This window comes from Ovis canadensis, chromosome 1 (assembly GCF_042477335.2).
Source record: "Ovis canadensis isolate MfBH-ARS-UI-01 breed Bighorn chromosome 1, ARS-UI_OviCan_v2, whole genome shotgun sequence".
In the NCBI taxonomy this organism is placed as follows: domain Eukaryota; kingdom Metazoa; phylum Chordata; class Mammalia; order Artiodactyla; family Bovidae; genus Ovis; species Ovis canadensis.
Genome location: NC_091245.1, coordinates 41,864,663 through 41,877,553, shown reverse-complemented (window position 1 = coordinate 41,877,553; position 12,891 = coordinate 41,864,663). Strand labels below are relative to the sequence as shown.

Here is a 12,891-nt window from a genome sequence, read left to right as displayed (position 1 = left end):
ACTTTGTGTGTATTTTAGGACTAAGCAACTAGGTAATATATTGTTGGAAAGGGAAGCAAGATTTCTCACTTCTAGAAAAACTTGTTTGTTGTTGTTCAGTCACTAAGTCATGTCCAGCTCTTTGTGACCCCATGGACTGCAGCACACCAGGCTCCTCTGTCCTTCACTGTCTCCTGGAGTTTGTTCAGACTCTGCATTAAGTTGGTGATGCCATCCAACCATCTCATCTTCTGTTGCTCACCTTCTCTGCCTGCCCTCAATCTTTTCCAGCCTGAGTCTTTTCCAATGAGTTGGCTCTTCACATCAGATAGCCAAAGTACTAGAGCTTCAGTTTCAGCATCAGTCCTTTCAGTGAGTATTCAAGGTTGCTTTCCTTTAGGATTGACTCGTTTGATCTCCTTGCTGTCCAAGGGACTCTCAAGAGATTCTCCAGCAACACAATTCAAAGGCATCAGTTCTTCAGCACTCAGCCTTGTTTATGGTCCAACTCTCACATCCATCCATGATTACTGGAAAAATCATAGCTTTGACTATCTGGACCTTTATTGGCAAAGTGATGTCTTTATTTTTTAATATGCTGTTTAGCTTTGTCATGGCTTTCCTTCCAAGGAGCAAGTGTCTTTAATTTCATGACTGAAGTCACTATTGTTACAAGAAAAGAAAAGCACTGCTAGAATAGATTCTGTAGTTTTGAACTAGAACAAGAGATATCAGTATGAACACACACTTTTTTGTTATGTATATACAGAGAGATACAAAAATATAGATTGCTGAGTATTATGTGTATTATGCACATTGTGTGTGTACTGTGTGTAGGCATACATATAAGAAACTCTGTAGCTAAGGGGGCCTAGAAACAATGCCACTCAAGTAACAGTGAGCATCTAGCCCCCAGATACCACTTTGTGAACATCATTCTCCAACAAAATGGAATCAGGGCTCCTTGGAGAAATGGCCGATTCCAGTGTCAGAGCAGGAAAAGCATAAAATCAACCTGAAATTTCTTGTAGTGTTAGAAAGTAAGGAGTCCTATTTTTAAATTAAAAAAAAAAAGATGGATGGAAAACATCAAAAGGACACAGAAGCCAGTTTAAATAAGCCCCAACTCGGCAAATGTTGGACAGTGTGAGCAAAAAAATAAATAATAATAGTAACTGAATAGCTCATCAAATAAAATAATAATTTGTATTGCTCATCAAATAAAATAATAATCTGTGAGTCCATCTTGATGGGAAAGAAGGAAGCAAAAAGGGAAGGGGAAGGAAAAGAAAAAAGGTAAGAGCAAAAGAATGAAGTACTTCTCACAGAGCCTAGCATTGTGGTTTGCATACAGCTTCTTGATTAAATAACACTGTCTAAAGTTTCTCAATTAACACTGAGCACACTTGTTTACTTTACAAATAACGCATCTTTCTTCTCTCAAAATTTTAGTTGGTTCTTTTTTATACTGTCAATTTCTCTCATTATATTAATATTTTCTTTATATCCTTGAGTACATGGAGGATATTAATACTAACCATCTGCTGGTTCTATCATCTCAGCCATTTCTGGGTCTGTATCTATTGTCTATTTTTTTCTTTTTCTCTGGGTTAGGGTTTACTTTTTCCTGTCCTTCATATATGTAGATTTTTCACAGGATGCCAGACATGGTGAATATTACATTTTTGAGTGTTGGATCATGCTGTTTTTTCTTAGAGAATGTTGAATTTTGTTCTGGAAATTGGTTATTTGGGTGACTTAAGTGTGAACTTTTCAAGCTCTTTAGGGGGAAGTGTAGATCAGCCTTGACTCTAGGACAAATCTGGCCACACTTTTTTTTTCAACTTTTTATTTTGGGTATTGGGGGATAGCCTATTAATAATGCTGTGATAGTTTCAGATGAATAGTGAAGGGACTCAGTCATACAAAGACATGTATAAATTCTCCCCCAAATTGGCTTCTCATCCAGGCTGGCTGGACCCATTTTAAACAGTGGATATTATGGGGTTTCTGCTGGTATTCAACAGTTCAGTTCAGTCACTCAGTCGTGTCCAACTCTTTGCAAACGTTATGGACTGCATCATGCCAGGCTTTCCTGTCCATCACCAACTCCATTGAACTTGTTCAAACTCATGTCCATGAAGTCGGTGATACCATCCAACCATCTCATCCTCTATCATCCCTTTCTCCTCCTGCCTTCAATCTTTCCCAGCATCAGGGTCCTTTCCTTTGAGTCAATTCTTCACATCAGGTGGCCAAAGTATTAGTGTTTCAGCTTCAGCTTCAGTTTTTCCAACAAATATTCAGGACTGATTTCCTTTAGGGTTGACTGGTTTGATCTTGCAGTCCAACAGACTCTCAAGAGTCTTCTCCAACATCACAGTTCAAAAGCATCAATTCTTCAGCACTCAGCTTTCTTTATGGTCCAGATCTCACATCCATGCATGACTACTGGAAAAACCACAGCTTTAACTAGACAGACCTTTGTCAGCAAAGTAATGTCTCTTCTTTTTAATATACTATCTAGGTTGGTCATAGCTTTTCTTCCAAGGAGAAAGCATCTTTTAATTTCATGGCTTCAGTCACCATCTGCAGTGATTTTGGAGCCCAAGAAAATAAAGTTTGTTTGATGGAGAAATTTCATTGCTTCCCCATCAATTTGCTGTGAAGTGATGCAACCAGATGCCATGACTTTGGTTTTCTGAATGTTGAGTTTTAAATCAGCTTTTTCACTCTCTTCTTTCACTTTCATCAAGAGCTTCTTTAGTTCTTCTTCACTTTCTGCCATAAGGGTGGTGTCATCTGTGTATCTGAGGTTACTGATATTTTTCCTAGAAATCATGATTCCAGCTTGTGTTTCATCCAGCCTGGCATTTCTCATGATGTACTCTGCATATGAGGTAAATAAGAAGGGTGACAATATACAGCCTTGACATACTCCTTTCCAAATTTGGAAACAGTCCGTTCTTCCATGTCCGGGCCTGTTACTTCTTGACCTGCATACAGATTTCTCAGGAGGCAAGTAAGGTGGTCTGGTATTCCCATCTTTTGAAGAATTTGCCACTTTGCTGTGATTGACACAAAGACTTTGGTGTAATCAATGAAGCAGAAGTCGATATTTTTCTGGAACTCTCGCTTTTTTGATGATCCAATGGATATTGGCAATTTGATCTCTGGTTCCTCTGCCTTTTCTAAAACCAGCTTGAACATCAGGAAGTTCATGGTCCACATACTGTTGAAGCCTGGCTTGGAGAATTTTGAGCATTACTTTGCTACCACGTAAGATGAGTGCAATTGTGCAGTAGTTTGAACATTCTTTGGCATTGCCCTTTTTCGGGATTGGAATGAAAACTGACCTTTTCCAGTCCTGTGGCCACTGCTGAGTTTTCCAAATTGGCTGACATGTTAAGTGCATCACTTTCACAGCATCATCTTTTAGGATTTGAAACAGCTCAACTGGAATTTCATCACCTCCACTAGCTTTGTCCATAGTGACTCTTCCTAAGGCCCACTTGACTTCACATTCCAGGATGTCTGGCTCGAGGTGAGTGATCACGCCATCATGGTTATCTGGGTCATGAAGATCTTTTTTGTATAGTTCTTCTCTGTACTCTTGCCACCTCTTCTTAATATCTTCTGCTTCTGTTAGATTCTTACAATTTCTGTCCTTTATTGTGCCCATCTTTGCATGAAATGTTCCCTTGGTATCTCTAATTTTCTTGAAGAGATCTCTAGTCTTTCCCATTCTATTGTTTTCCTCTATTCCTTTTCATTGATCACTGAGGTAGGCTTTCTTATTTCTCCTTGCTATTCTTTGAAACTCTGCATTCAAGGGGGTATATCTTTCCTTTTCTCCTTTGCCTTTCAACTAGGACTCTCCAAATATCATTATAAGAAACTAATTATTCCTGGCCCTGTGTGATTTTCGGGAATTTCTTAGCTTACAGTTCTAGCATCTTGTTTTTCAAGAAGTTTTCTTTCCCAAAATCATGGATGGACTGGTATTTAGCCAAAGAATCAAGGCAACCCTAATGCTAACTCCCAAAAAAAGACAATCCCAAAGAATGCTCAAACTACCACACAATTGCACTCATATCACATGCTAGTAAAGTAATGCTCAAAATTCTTCAAGCCAGGCTTCAACAATATGTGAACCATGAACTTCCAGATGTTCAAGTTGGTTTTAGAAAAGGCAGAGGAACCAGAGACCAAATTGCCAACACCCGCTGGATTACCAAAAAAGCAAGAGAGTTCCAGAAAAACATATATTTCTGCTTTATTGACTATGCAAAAGCCTTTGACTGTGTGGATCATCACAAACTGTGGGAAATTCTGAAAGAGATGAGCATACCAGATCAGCTGACCTGCCTCTTGAGAAATCTGTATGCAGGTCAGGAAGCAACAGTCAGAACTGGACACGGAACAGCAGACTGGTTCCAAACAGGGAAAGGAGTACATCAAGGCTGTATATTGTCACCCTGCTTAATTAACTTAAATGCAGAGTACATCATGAGAAACATTGGGCTGGATGAAGCACAAGCTGGAATCAAGATTGCCAGAAGAAATATCAATAACCTCAGATATGCAGATGATACCACCCTTATGGCAGAAAGCGAAGAAGAACTTGATGAAAGTGAAAGAGGAGAGTGAAAAAGTTGGCTTAAAGCTCAACATTCAGAAAACTAAGATCATGGCATCTGGTCCCATCACTTCATGGCACATAGACGGGGAAACAGTGAGAGACTTTATTTTTTTAGGTTCCAAAATCACTGCAGATGGTGACTACAGCCATGAAGTTAAAAGACACTTACTCCTTGGAGGAAAGGTTATGAGCAACCTAGACAGCATATTAAAAGGCAGAGACATTACTTTGCCAACAAAGGTCTGTCTAGTCAAGGCTATGGTTTTTCCAGTGGTCATGTATGGATGTGAGAGTTGGACTATAAAGAAAGCTGAGTGATGAAGAATTGATCCTTTGAACTTGGTGTTAGAGAAGACTCTTGAGACTCCCTTGGACTGCAAGGAGATCCAAACAGTCCATTCTAAAGGAAATTAGTCCTGAATGTTCATTGGAAGGACTGATGTTGAACCTGAAACTCCAATACCTAGGCCACCTAATGTGAAGAACTGACTCATTTAAAAGGACTCTGATGCTGGGAAAGATTGAAGGCAGGAGGAGAAGGGGATGACAGAGGATGAAATGGTCAAATGGCATCACCGACTCAATGGAAATGAGTTTGAGTAAACTCTGGGAGTTGGTGATAGACAAGGAGGCCTGGCGTGCTGCAGTCCATGGTTTGCAAAGAGTCAGACTCGACTGAGCGACTGAACTGAACTGAACTGAATGCTAATTCCTCTGTACCTCTCTGCTTTGAGTATTCTGCTCCATTAATCAAGCCCCATTTTACTCTGAACTCTTCACTCTTGTCTCCTCAGTTCAGCAATATTGTAGGGTTCTGTTTGAGTTCCCCCACCTTGTATCATGTCCTGGAAGTTGTCTCCACCCCAGAAAACGTTAATAATATATAACTTGCTTTGTTTCCTTCTCTCAGGAATCACTGTTCTGTTTTGACTTTGTCCATTATCTGAAAATAGATGTTTATTCTTTTATCACGTTTTCTAATTGTTTATAGTAGCGGAGTAATTCCAGAATATATTATTCCCTTATGGCCAGAAGCCACTTTTGTTGACCTTTTTATATTAACTTCTGAAGACTGTATTCACATAGTTCAAAACTTGGTTTTCTATAGAGGCAGTAGTGAAACTGGGTAATTACTTGGTGGAAATTGGTGATCAAGGAAATCTATGTTTTAAATAGGGGTTATTGATTTGGTGTATATTTCACTTTCATATATATATATATATATATATATATATATATACATACATAAAATTGAATTTTGCTCAGCCATATAAAGGAATGAAATTGAGTCATATGATGATTTAGATGATGCTAGAGTCTGTCATTAGAGAAGGAAATGGCAACCCACTCCAGTGTTCTTGCCTGGAGAATCCCAGGGACGGGGGAGCCTGGTGGGCTGCCGTCTATGGGGTCGCACAGAGTCAGACACAACTGAAGCGACTTAGCAGCAGCAGCAGAGTCTGTCATACAGAGTGAAGTATGTCAGAAACAGAAAAATAAATATTGTATATTATTGCATATATATGGAATTTAGAAAAATGATACTGATGAACTTATTTGTAGGGCAGGAATAGAGACAGACATAGAGAATCGACTTGTCAACACAGGAGGAGAAAGCGAGGGTGGGATGAATTGAGAGAACAACATTGACATAAATACACTATCATGTGTAAGAGAGATAGCTAGTGTGAAGCTGCTATATAGCAGGGAGCTCAGCTCCGTGCTCTGTTATGACCTCTGAGATGGGGAGGTGGGAGGAAGGCTTAAGAGGGAGGAGGTATATTTATAATTAGAGCTTATTCACATTGCTGCAGAGCAGAAACTAACAAAACATTGCAAAGTAATTATACTCCAATTAAAACATAAATTCAAAAGTAAATGAGAGTTATTGCAGCATATGTATTGGCTGAGAGGAAAACTTGATGATGCAAGAACGAGAGGGAATAATTGCAAGAACAAATTCCTTGAGTGACAACAGGGGATGGGACTCAAAACACAGAAGAAAGGGCTCATTTTATATTGGAACACGTTAGCAGTTAAAGATGATAAGGAAAACTGCACAGGCACAGACATCGGCAGACTGATAGATTTTGGTGAGAAAAGCAAAAACATGAACTCATAGCCCCATTCCTATTTTCCCAGTGAAAACCAAAAGCAAGATCATCAGTGAGTTTCTCAGGCTCTCTCTAAGAGAAGCCAGCTGCCATATTGTGATGTGCTCTATGGAGAACCCATGAGACAAAGAACTGAGGGAGGCCTCCTGTCAAAGCCAGGGAGAGACAAAGGCTTTCTGACCAGCGGTCAATAAAGAACTTGGAAGCCGAGGGAGTGAGCTTGCAAACAGATCCTCCTAAAACTGAACCTTAAAATAACTGCAGTTCTAGCTGACATCTGCATGGCAGCCTTGTGAAAGACATTGAGGCAGATGTCTTCAGATGTTGCAGCTGGGTTCTGGACCCATAGAAGCTATGAAATGATGGATGATTTTTATTTTAGGCCACTAAATTTGGGGTAATTTATTATATGGCATAGATAGCCAAGGAAGATACCAGAACCTGGAAGTGGGGTGCTGCTATAATGCCTAAAAATGTGGGTGTGGCTTTAGAACTAGGTGATGCAGAGAGGCTAGAAATATTTGGAGATGCATGTGGAGAAAGCCTGAAATACCTTGAATAGACTGTTGGCAGATATCTACATTTTAAGGACACTGCCAGTGAGGACATGAAAGGAAGTGGGGAATATGTGATTGGTGACTGGAGGAAATGGGATCTTCCTTATGTTGTGGCCGAAAGCTATGTAACACATCTGCGGTTCAGTGGACAGAATAGAAGGTGCCTACTGAACTGGTGATCTCTCTCCAGGCAATTTCCAAACAAGTGTTGAAAGTGCCTCTTGTTTCTTCTTGCTGCAAGAGGAGAGATATTCCTTAAGAAAGGGCTATTAGACAAAAGAACTTTTAATAGTACTTGAGAGTTGTGAAATTCTCAGCCTCTCCAGCTGGCAAACAATGCTAGAACTAAGAAATGGCTTCTGGGCAAAAATCAAAGGGAAGGCAGGGAAGAGCTTATTCCTAAGAGCTCTATGGGTTTCTATCTAATGGAGTGAACCCTAGTAAGATTCCCAGACAGCTGTGTGATCTTGTGAGAGAATTATAGTAGAAACACTTTGGCTTAGACTGAAGGAGACTGAGGTAATAAAGGGAGTAGGCCTAACATGAGAGGTTGGGGGGGGGGGGAGATGGTCAAAGAAGAGGATCCTTGAAACTGAACTTATAAAAGAGATCCAGCTTATCAGCAGTGGCAAGATCCATGAGAATCGGTGAACTAGATGTGGTGAAAACAAGAAAAGTCAAAAATAAAGCTTTCAAGAAACTGAAGACCATCCAGGTGGGTGCTGAAATCACCAAGAATGCTGACAGAGTGATTCTGAAGAGACAAAGTAAACGAGGCGTTAGAAGTTACAAAAGTCCAGACTCCCTCATGACCCTTGCCTATTTATCTACCTTGATTTCTCATCATTCCCTAGCATCCCAACCACACATTTGGGAATTTCAAGTTCTCAAATATCTTTATTTGACTGTGTTTTATTGCAAATGTTCTTCACTCTCTCTGGTTCATTCTTCTCTCCCCTCTTAGAATCTAAACAGACACTTCTAGCATCTGCAAGTCCCCATATGTATTATATCAATAGCATTTTCCAACTTTCTGTTCTTTATCTTTACCATTAGGTCCAAGAGGGCAAGGGTTGAGTCTGAGTTGCTTAACACTGTTCCCTATACTCAGTTCAGAGTCTGATGTACTCATAGGCACTTCACAAAGGAAGGAGAGGATTTCCTTCCTAGGTTTAAGAGAAAATTTCAAAATAGCAAATATCTGTGGTAGCTCTACTTTGGATTCTCTGACAAACATTAATATCTGAGTTCAAACAATGCTTTCCCATAAGGGATTTATTTATAAGGCTTTAAATTCCTTTTAAACAATAGATTTTAGTTCCCTTTAAACTTATTTACACACGGAAGAATTTGAAAGAGTTCTCTTGTGAATTCTCTAATGCCTTGGGGAGGTGCTTTTGATGAAAAACTTTTCTATAGTAATCATCATTATAGAGTTCCTTTTCCATAGAGGTTTCGTCTGTTATATGGCCCAGTTCTTCCTCCTGAGCTGAAGAGTCTTATTTAAATTATTTGGAGATGTATTGTCCAAAGAGGTACACAAAAATAGCATTCAAGACAGAAACAGCATATGAGAGTTGGTAAAATGGACATATTAACCAAATTATACAGTGAAGAGTACAAATAAAGTGGCAAATGGGAATTCCCTGGCAATCCAGTGGTTAAGACTCCACACGTTCACTGCAGGGGACCAGGGTTCAATCCTCGGCTGGCGAATAAAGATCCCACACGCCACATGGTATGGCAAAAATAATAAAAATTATTTCTTTTAATAAGTGGAAAGAAAAAAAACCAAGACATTTCTCAAATGGTATGCAATTAGGACAGGTTTTCCTATATTGATATTTTCAGAAACCTGAGTTCAAAATAAAAGAAGGTTGAAAGAATCTACTAAAGTCATCATATGAGCAAGTTGAAAAAATCTATTTAATATTATAATTTTCTCATTTTTCTGGGTCCATTTAGATGAACAGACCAATGACCACTTAGCTGGCTAAAGTTCAAATTCTCAGCTATCGCTAATTTACTATGCAATTTTGAAATGTTCTGATATATTCATATATCATATCCTTCTCATAGAATGCAGACCTCCAGACATAACTATGGCCCACACATTATGAAATATAAATCCTTACACATGGTCACAGAGCTATCAAACTGGGCACATCACCCTACCTCACTGATAATATTTGAAATTCTCTCGAATGGCACCTAGTGAGATTTTGACCACCACCAAAGTATTCAGATTATCACAAAAATGTACTTCATTGTAAAGGAATTAGTTTCTCTGAGCTAAAATGTGTTTTGGTTAAATAAAGCAGGAAACTTTATGCCCCAGAGGTCAAATATATCCTCATCAACCACAATGCTTCCTTTCTTTGCTCAAGACCCAGAAGTTGTGGTGAGTCTCCTTTGCTCTAAGACCAACCCTTCATCTGTGCTCTTTTTCTGGAACTTGCCTACTCAACTATTCACTCTCTGTCACAAATATTCAATGTGTCCCCTTCTACCATATCTTCAATTTTTCTCTCTCTGGGTCACTTTCTATAAACTGGAAGCAAGCTCATTCTGTCCCATCCTTCAGATGTTCTCCTTTGGCTGTGCACTGCCTATTACTCCTCCACCTTCCCCATTTCACTACTCAGCTAAGCTTCTTGGGCCTCTTGAGATCTGCAACCCAGTCATTTCTGTTGTGGACATTTATCTACTAGCCGCCCCCAGCATCTGCCTGGAAAAACTACTCTTCTGTTCGACTGAAACACTGGCAGATAGATACAGCACATTCTCACCAATCAGACACTCCCATTCAAGACACTGGCCCTAATGAGAACTGCACTTATTAAAGCAGCAGGGGTTTGCAGGGACTTCTAGACTTATCTAGTGACCAGCATCAGAGGTGAAAATTAGCACACTCAATGTCCAGATAAGACAGCAGGGGGTGTCGTATCTGTTCTACTCCTAGGGTGACTTCAAAAATTAGTTGAGGGAATCCCCTGGCGGTCCAGTGGTTAGAGACCAGCACTTCCACCAGTGCAGAGGGCACTGGTCTGATCCCTGGGCAGGGAACTAAGATCCTGCAAGCCACGTGGCAGGGCCAAAAGAAAAAATCAGTCCAGCAGTTTAACGTAAGTTGTAAATATTAACTGCTGCTACTGCTAAGTCGCTTCAGTCGTGTCTGACTCTCTGCGACCCCACAGATGGCAGCCCATCAGGCTCCCCCATCCCTGGGATTCTCCAGGCAAGAATACTGGAGTGGGTTGCCATTTCCTTCTCCAATGCATGAAAGTGAAAAGTGAAAGTGAAGTCGCTCAGTCCTGTCCGACTCTTAGCGACCCCATGGACTGCAGCCTACCAGGCTCCTCCATCCATGGGATTTTCCAGGCAAGAGTACTGGAGTGGGGTGCCATTGCCTTCTCCAAAATATTAACTACAGTCTGATAATCAGTAGAAAAATAAGGATGATCGTAGCTTTGCTTCTTCTAAAATTTGTCATTTACCTTTACACAAGAAATCTTTCATATTTTGGTTATTAGCTCACTCATCCTTGAAATCTCAACTCAGCTGTCTCCCTCCTAGGGAAACCTCCACTCCTCTCTTTTCCCACCAGTACACTAGGCTTCCCCACCGGATGCTCTCACATCAGTCTTGTGCTCCCGCATCAGGAATCACTAAAACTCAAACCCTATTTTGAGACATATTTGTACATATCTGTCCAAATCACTAACCTATGAATGGCTCAAGAGCAGAGACTATAACTATCCTTTTAAAATATAAGACAAAATACATTTTCCAAATTAAAGGCATGAGGCAAAACCAAGAATGATGTTGTGTCAGGTTAATGGGAAAGTATATCAAGAAGATATAACAGTTATGAACATAGATCTACCCAACAATAGAGTCTAAACATACATAGGACAACATATGGCAAAATAGTGAGAAGAAATACATAAATCAACCATTTCAGTTATTTTAAAAAGTTGAAGGAAAACACACATTTAGCAAAGTGTCTGAATACATCCTTTTCTTGACATCTGTGTTCTTTAAATTTTTTTACTGTGGTAAAATGCACACAATATATACCATTTTAAGTGTACAAAATCCAGTGACACTAAGTACATTCACACTGTTGTGTAACCATCCTTACCATCCACCTTCAGAACTTTTGTCATCTTCCCAAACTGAAACTCTATACCCAAGAACAAGAATTCTTCATTACCCCTCCTCTAGTCCCCGGCAGCCATCATTCTGCTTTCTGTCTCTATTCATCTTTATATGGACAGTTTCTAGCACATTGTCCCTGAATTTTTTTTTTTTTTGTTAGGATGCACTATTCTGTTCTCTGATCAGGGCTCAAACCCATGCTGCCTGTACTGGGAGCACAGAGTCTTAACTACTAGACCACCAGGGAGGTCCCAATTTACCCCTTACTTATAGCACCTCAAAAACAGCAGAACTGAGGGAGGTGAGTAACAACAAATGAGAAAGAATTTTAAAGAGTTAAAATTCAAGGGCTTTCCTGGATGTCCAGTGGTTAAGACTCCATGCTTCCACTGCACGGGCTGAAGGTGCAGTCCCTGGTTGCTGACCTAAGATCCCACATGTCATGCAGCACAGCCAAATAATTTTACTTTAATTCAAATAGGAGTGGTAGGTAGTATCACTGGAATTATTAGAAAAACTTGAATGACCTATTTACTGTAAGACTTGTAAATATGGCTGTTCGAAACCACTGTTGTGGCTCTCTACCGAGCACAAACATATATTAAGCACAGACAATAAAAAGATCAAATATGAGAGAAAAATCTACCAGAAAAATAAATGTAAACTTTCTCCCTTTCTTCAGTCAAATACCTAAGACTCCTGAATTTGAGTTTACACTTCTTTGCAAATATATGCCCATCCATATCTACAATGTCTTGCTACCTGAACCAATATGAGGAGAAAAGAGAAAACATAATAGAGGAGAAAGTCATACAAAAAATACAGAAATGTACACTGATATAAAAGGAACTATAGGGATAGGAGAGCTTTCATAATCTACTTCTGTATATGGAAGCTCTTGTATTTCAGAAAAAAAATTGTGTCATGGGAATGTCTAAATTTATTTATTTGATACTTACAGAACATATAAAAGATGGACCTTAAGGTCATAATTCTTGAAAGGATTCTTAAATAATGACTCAATATAACAGATGAATAATTTCAAGTCCTCTTTCATCCAGCACTGTATGTTCCAGTGTGCACCTGAATTAAAAATAAACTAAATTAAATCTGAAAAAAAAAAAAAAACCATTCTGAACAGCCCAATGAAAGGGAAGGGCTAAATTAAATTTACCAGTGTTCTGATACAACTACCACTGGCCATTCTGAGAGAAAAAGAACAAGCTCTAATTGGTCATATGTCTGTGCCCATTTAGTCCCTTTGGCCTTCAGTTTCCTTCTTCATAAAGTAAGAGAATTAAATTCAATTATTGTTTCTCAAATTTTTTAAAATCTTGAACCACTTATGTAGGACAGAAGACCCCAAAACTCACCTAGTTCAGTTCATCCTCACTTTCCAAGAGACAAGAGAACATGAACTATCAAAGTACAGCAAATT

The 12,891-nt window shown here is 39.4% G+C and overlaps 1 protein-coding gene across 5 annotated transcripts in view; it reads right to left on the bottom strand.

The window, feature by feature from the left end:
• The window catches only part of LEPR (leptin receptor), a 160,481-nt gene that overhangs the window by 55,985 nt on the left and 91,605 nt on the right, over positions 1–12,891 (bottom strand). For all 5 annotated transcript variants that reach the window (XM_069593900.1, XM_069593911.1, XM_069593885.1 and 2 more), the window contains one exon: positions 12,413–12,536. In XM_069593900.1, coding sequence (XP_069450001.1) covers positions 12,413–12,536 — 124 coding nt within the window. The remainder of the gene's footprint in view (positions 1–12,412; positions 12,537–12,891) is intronic.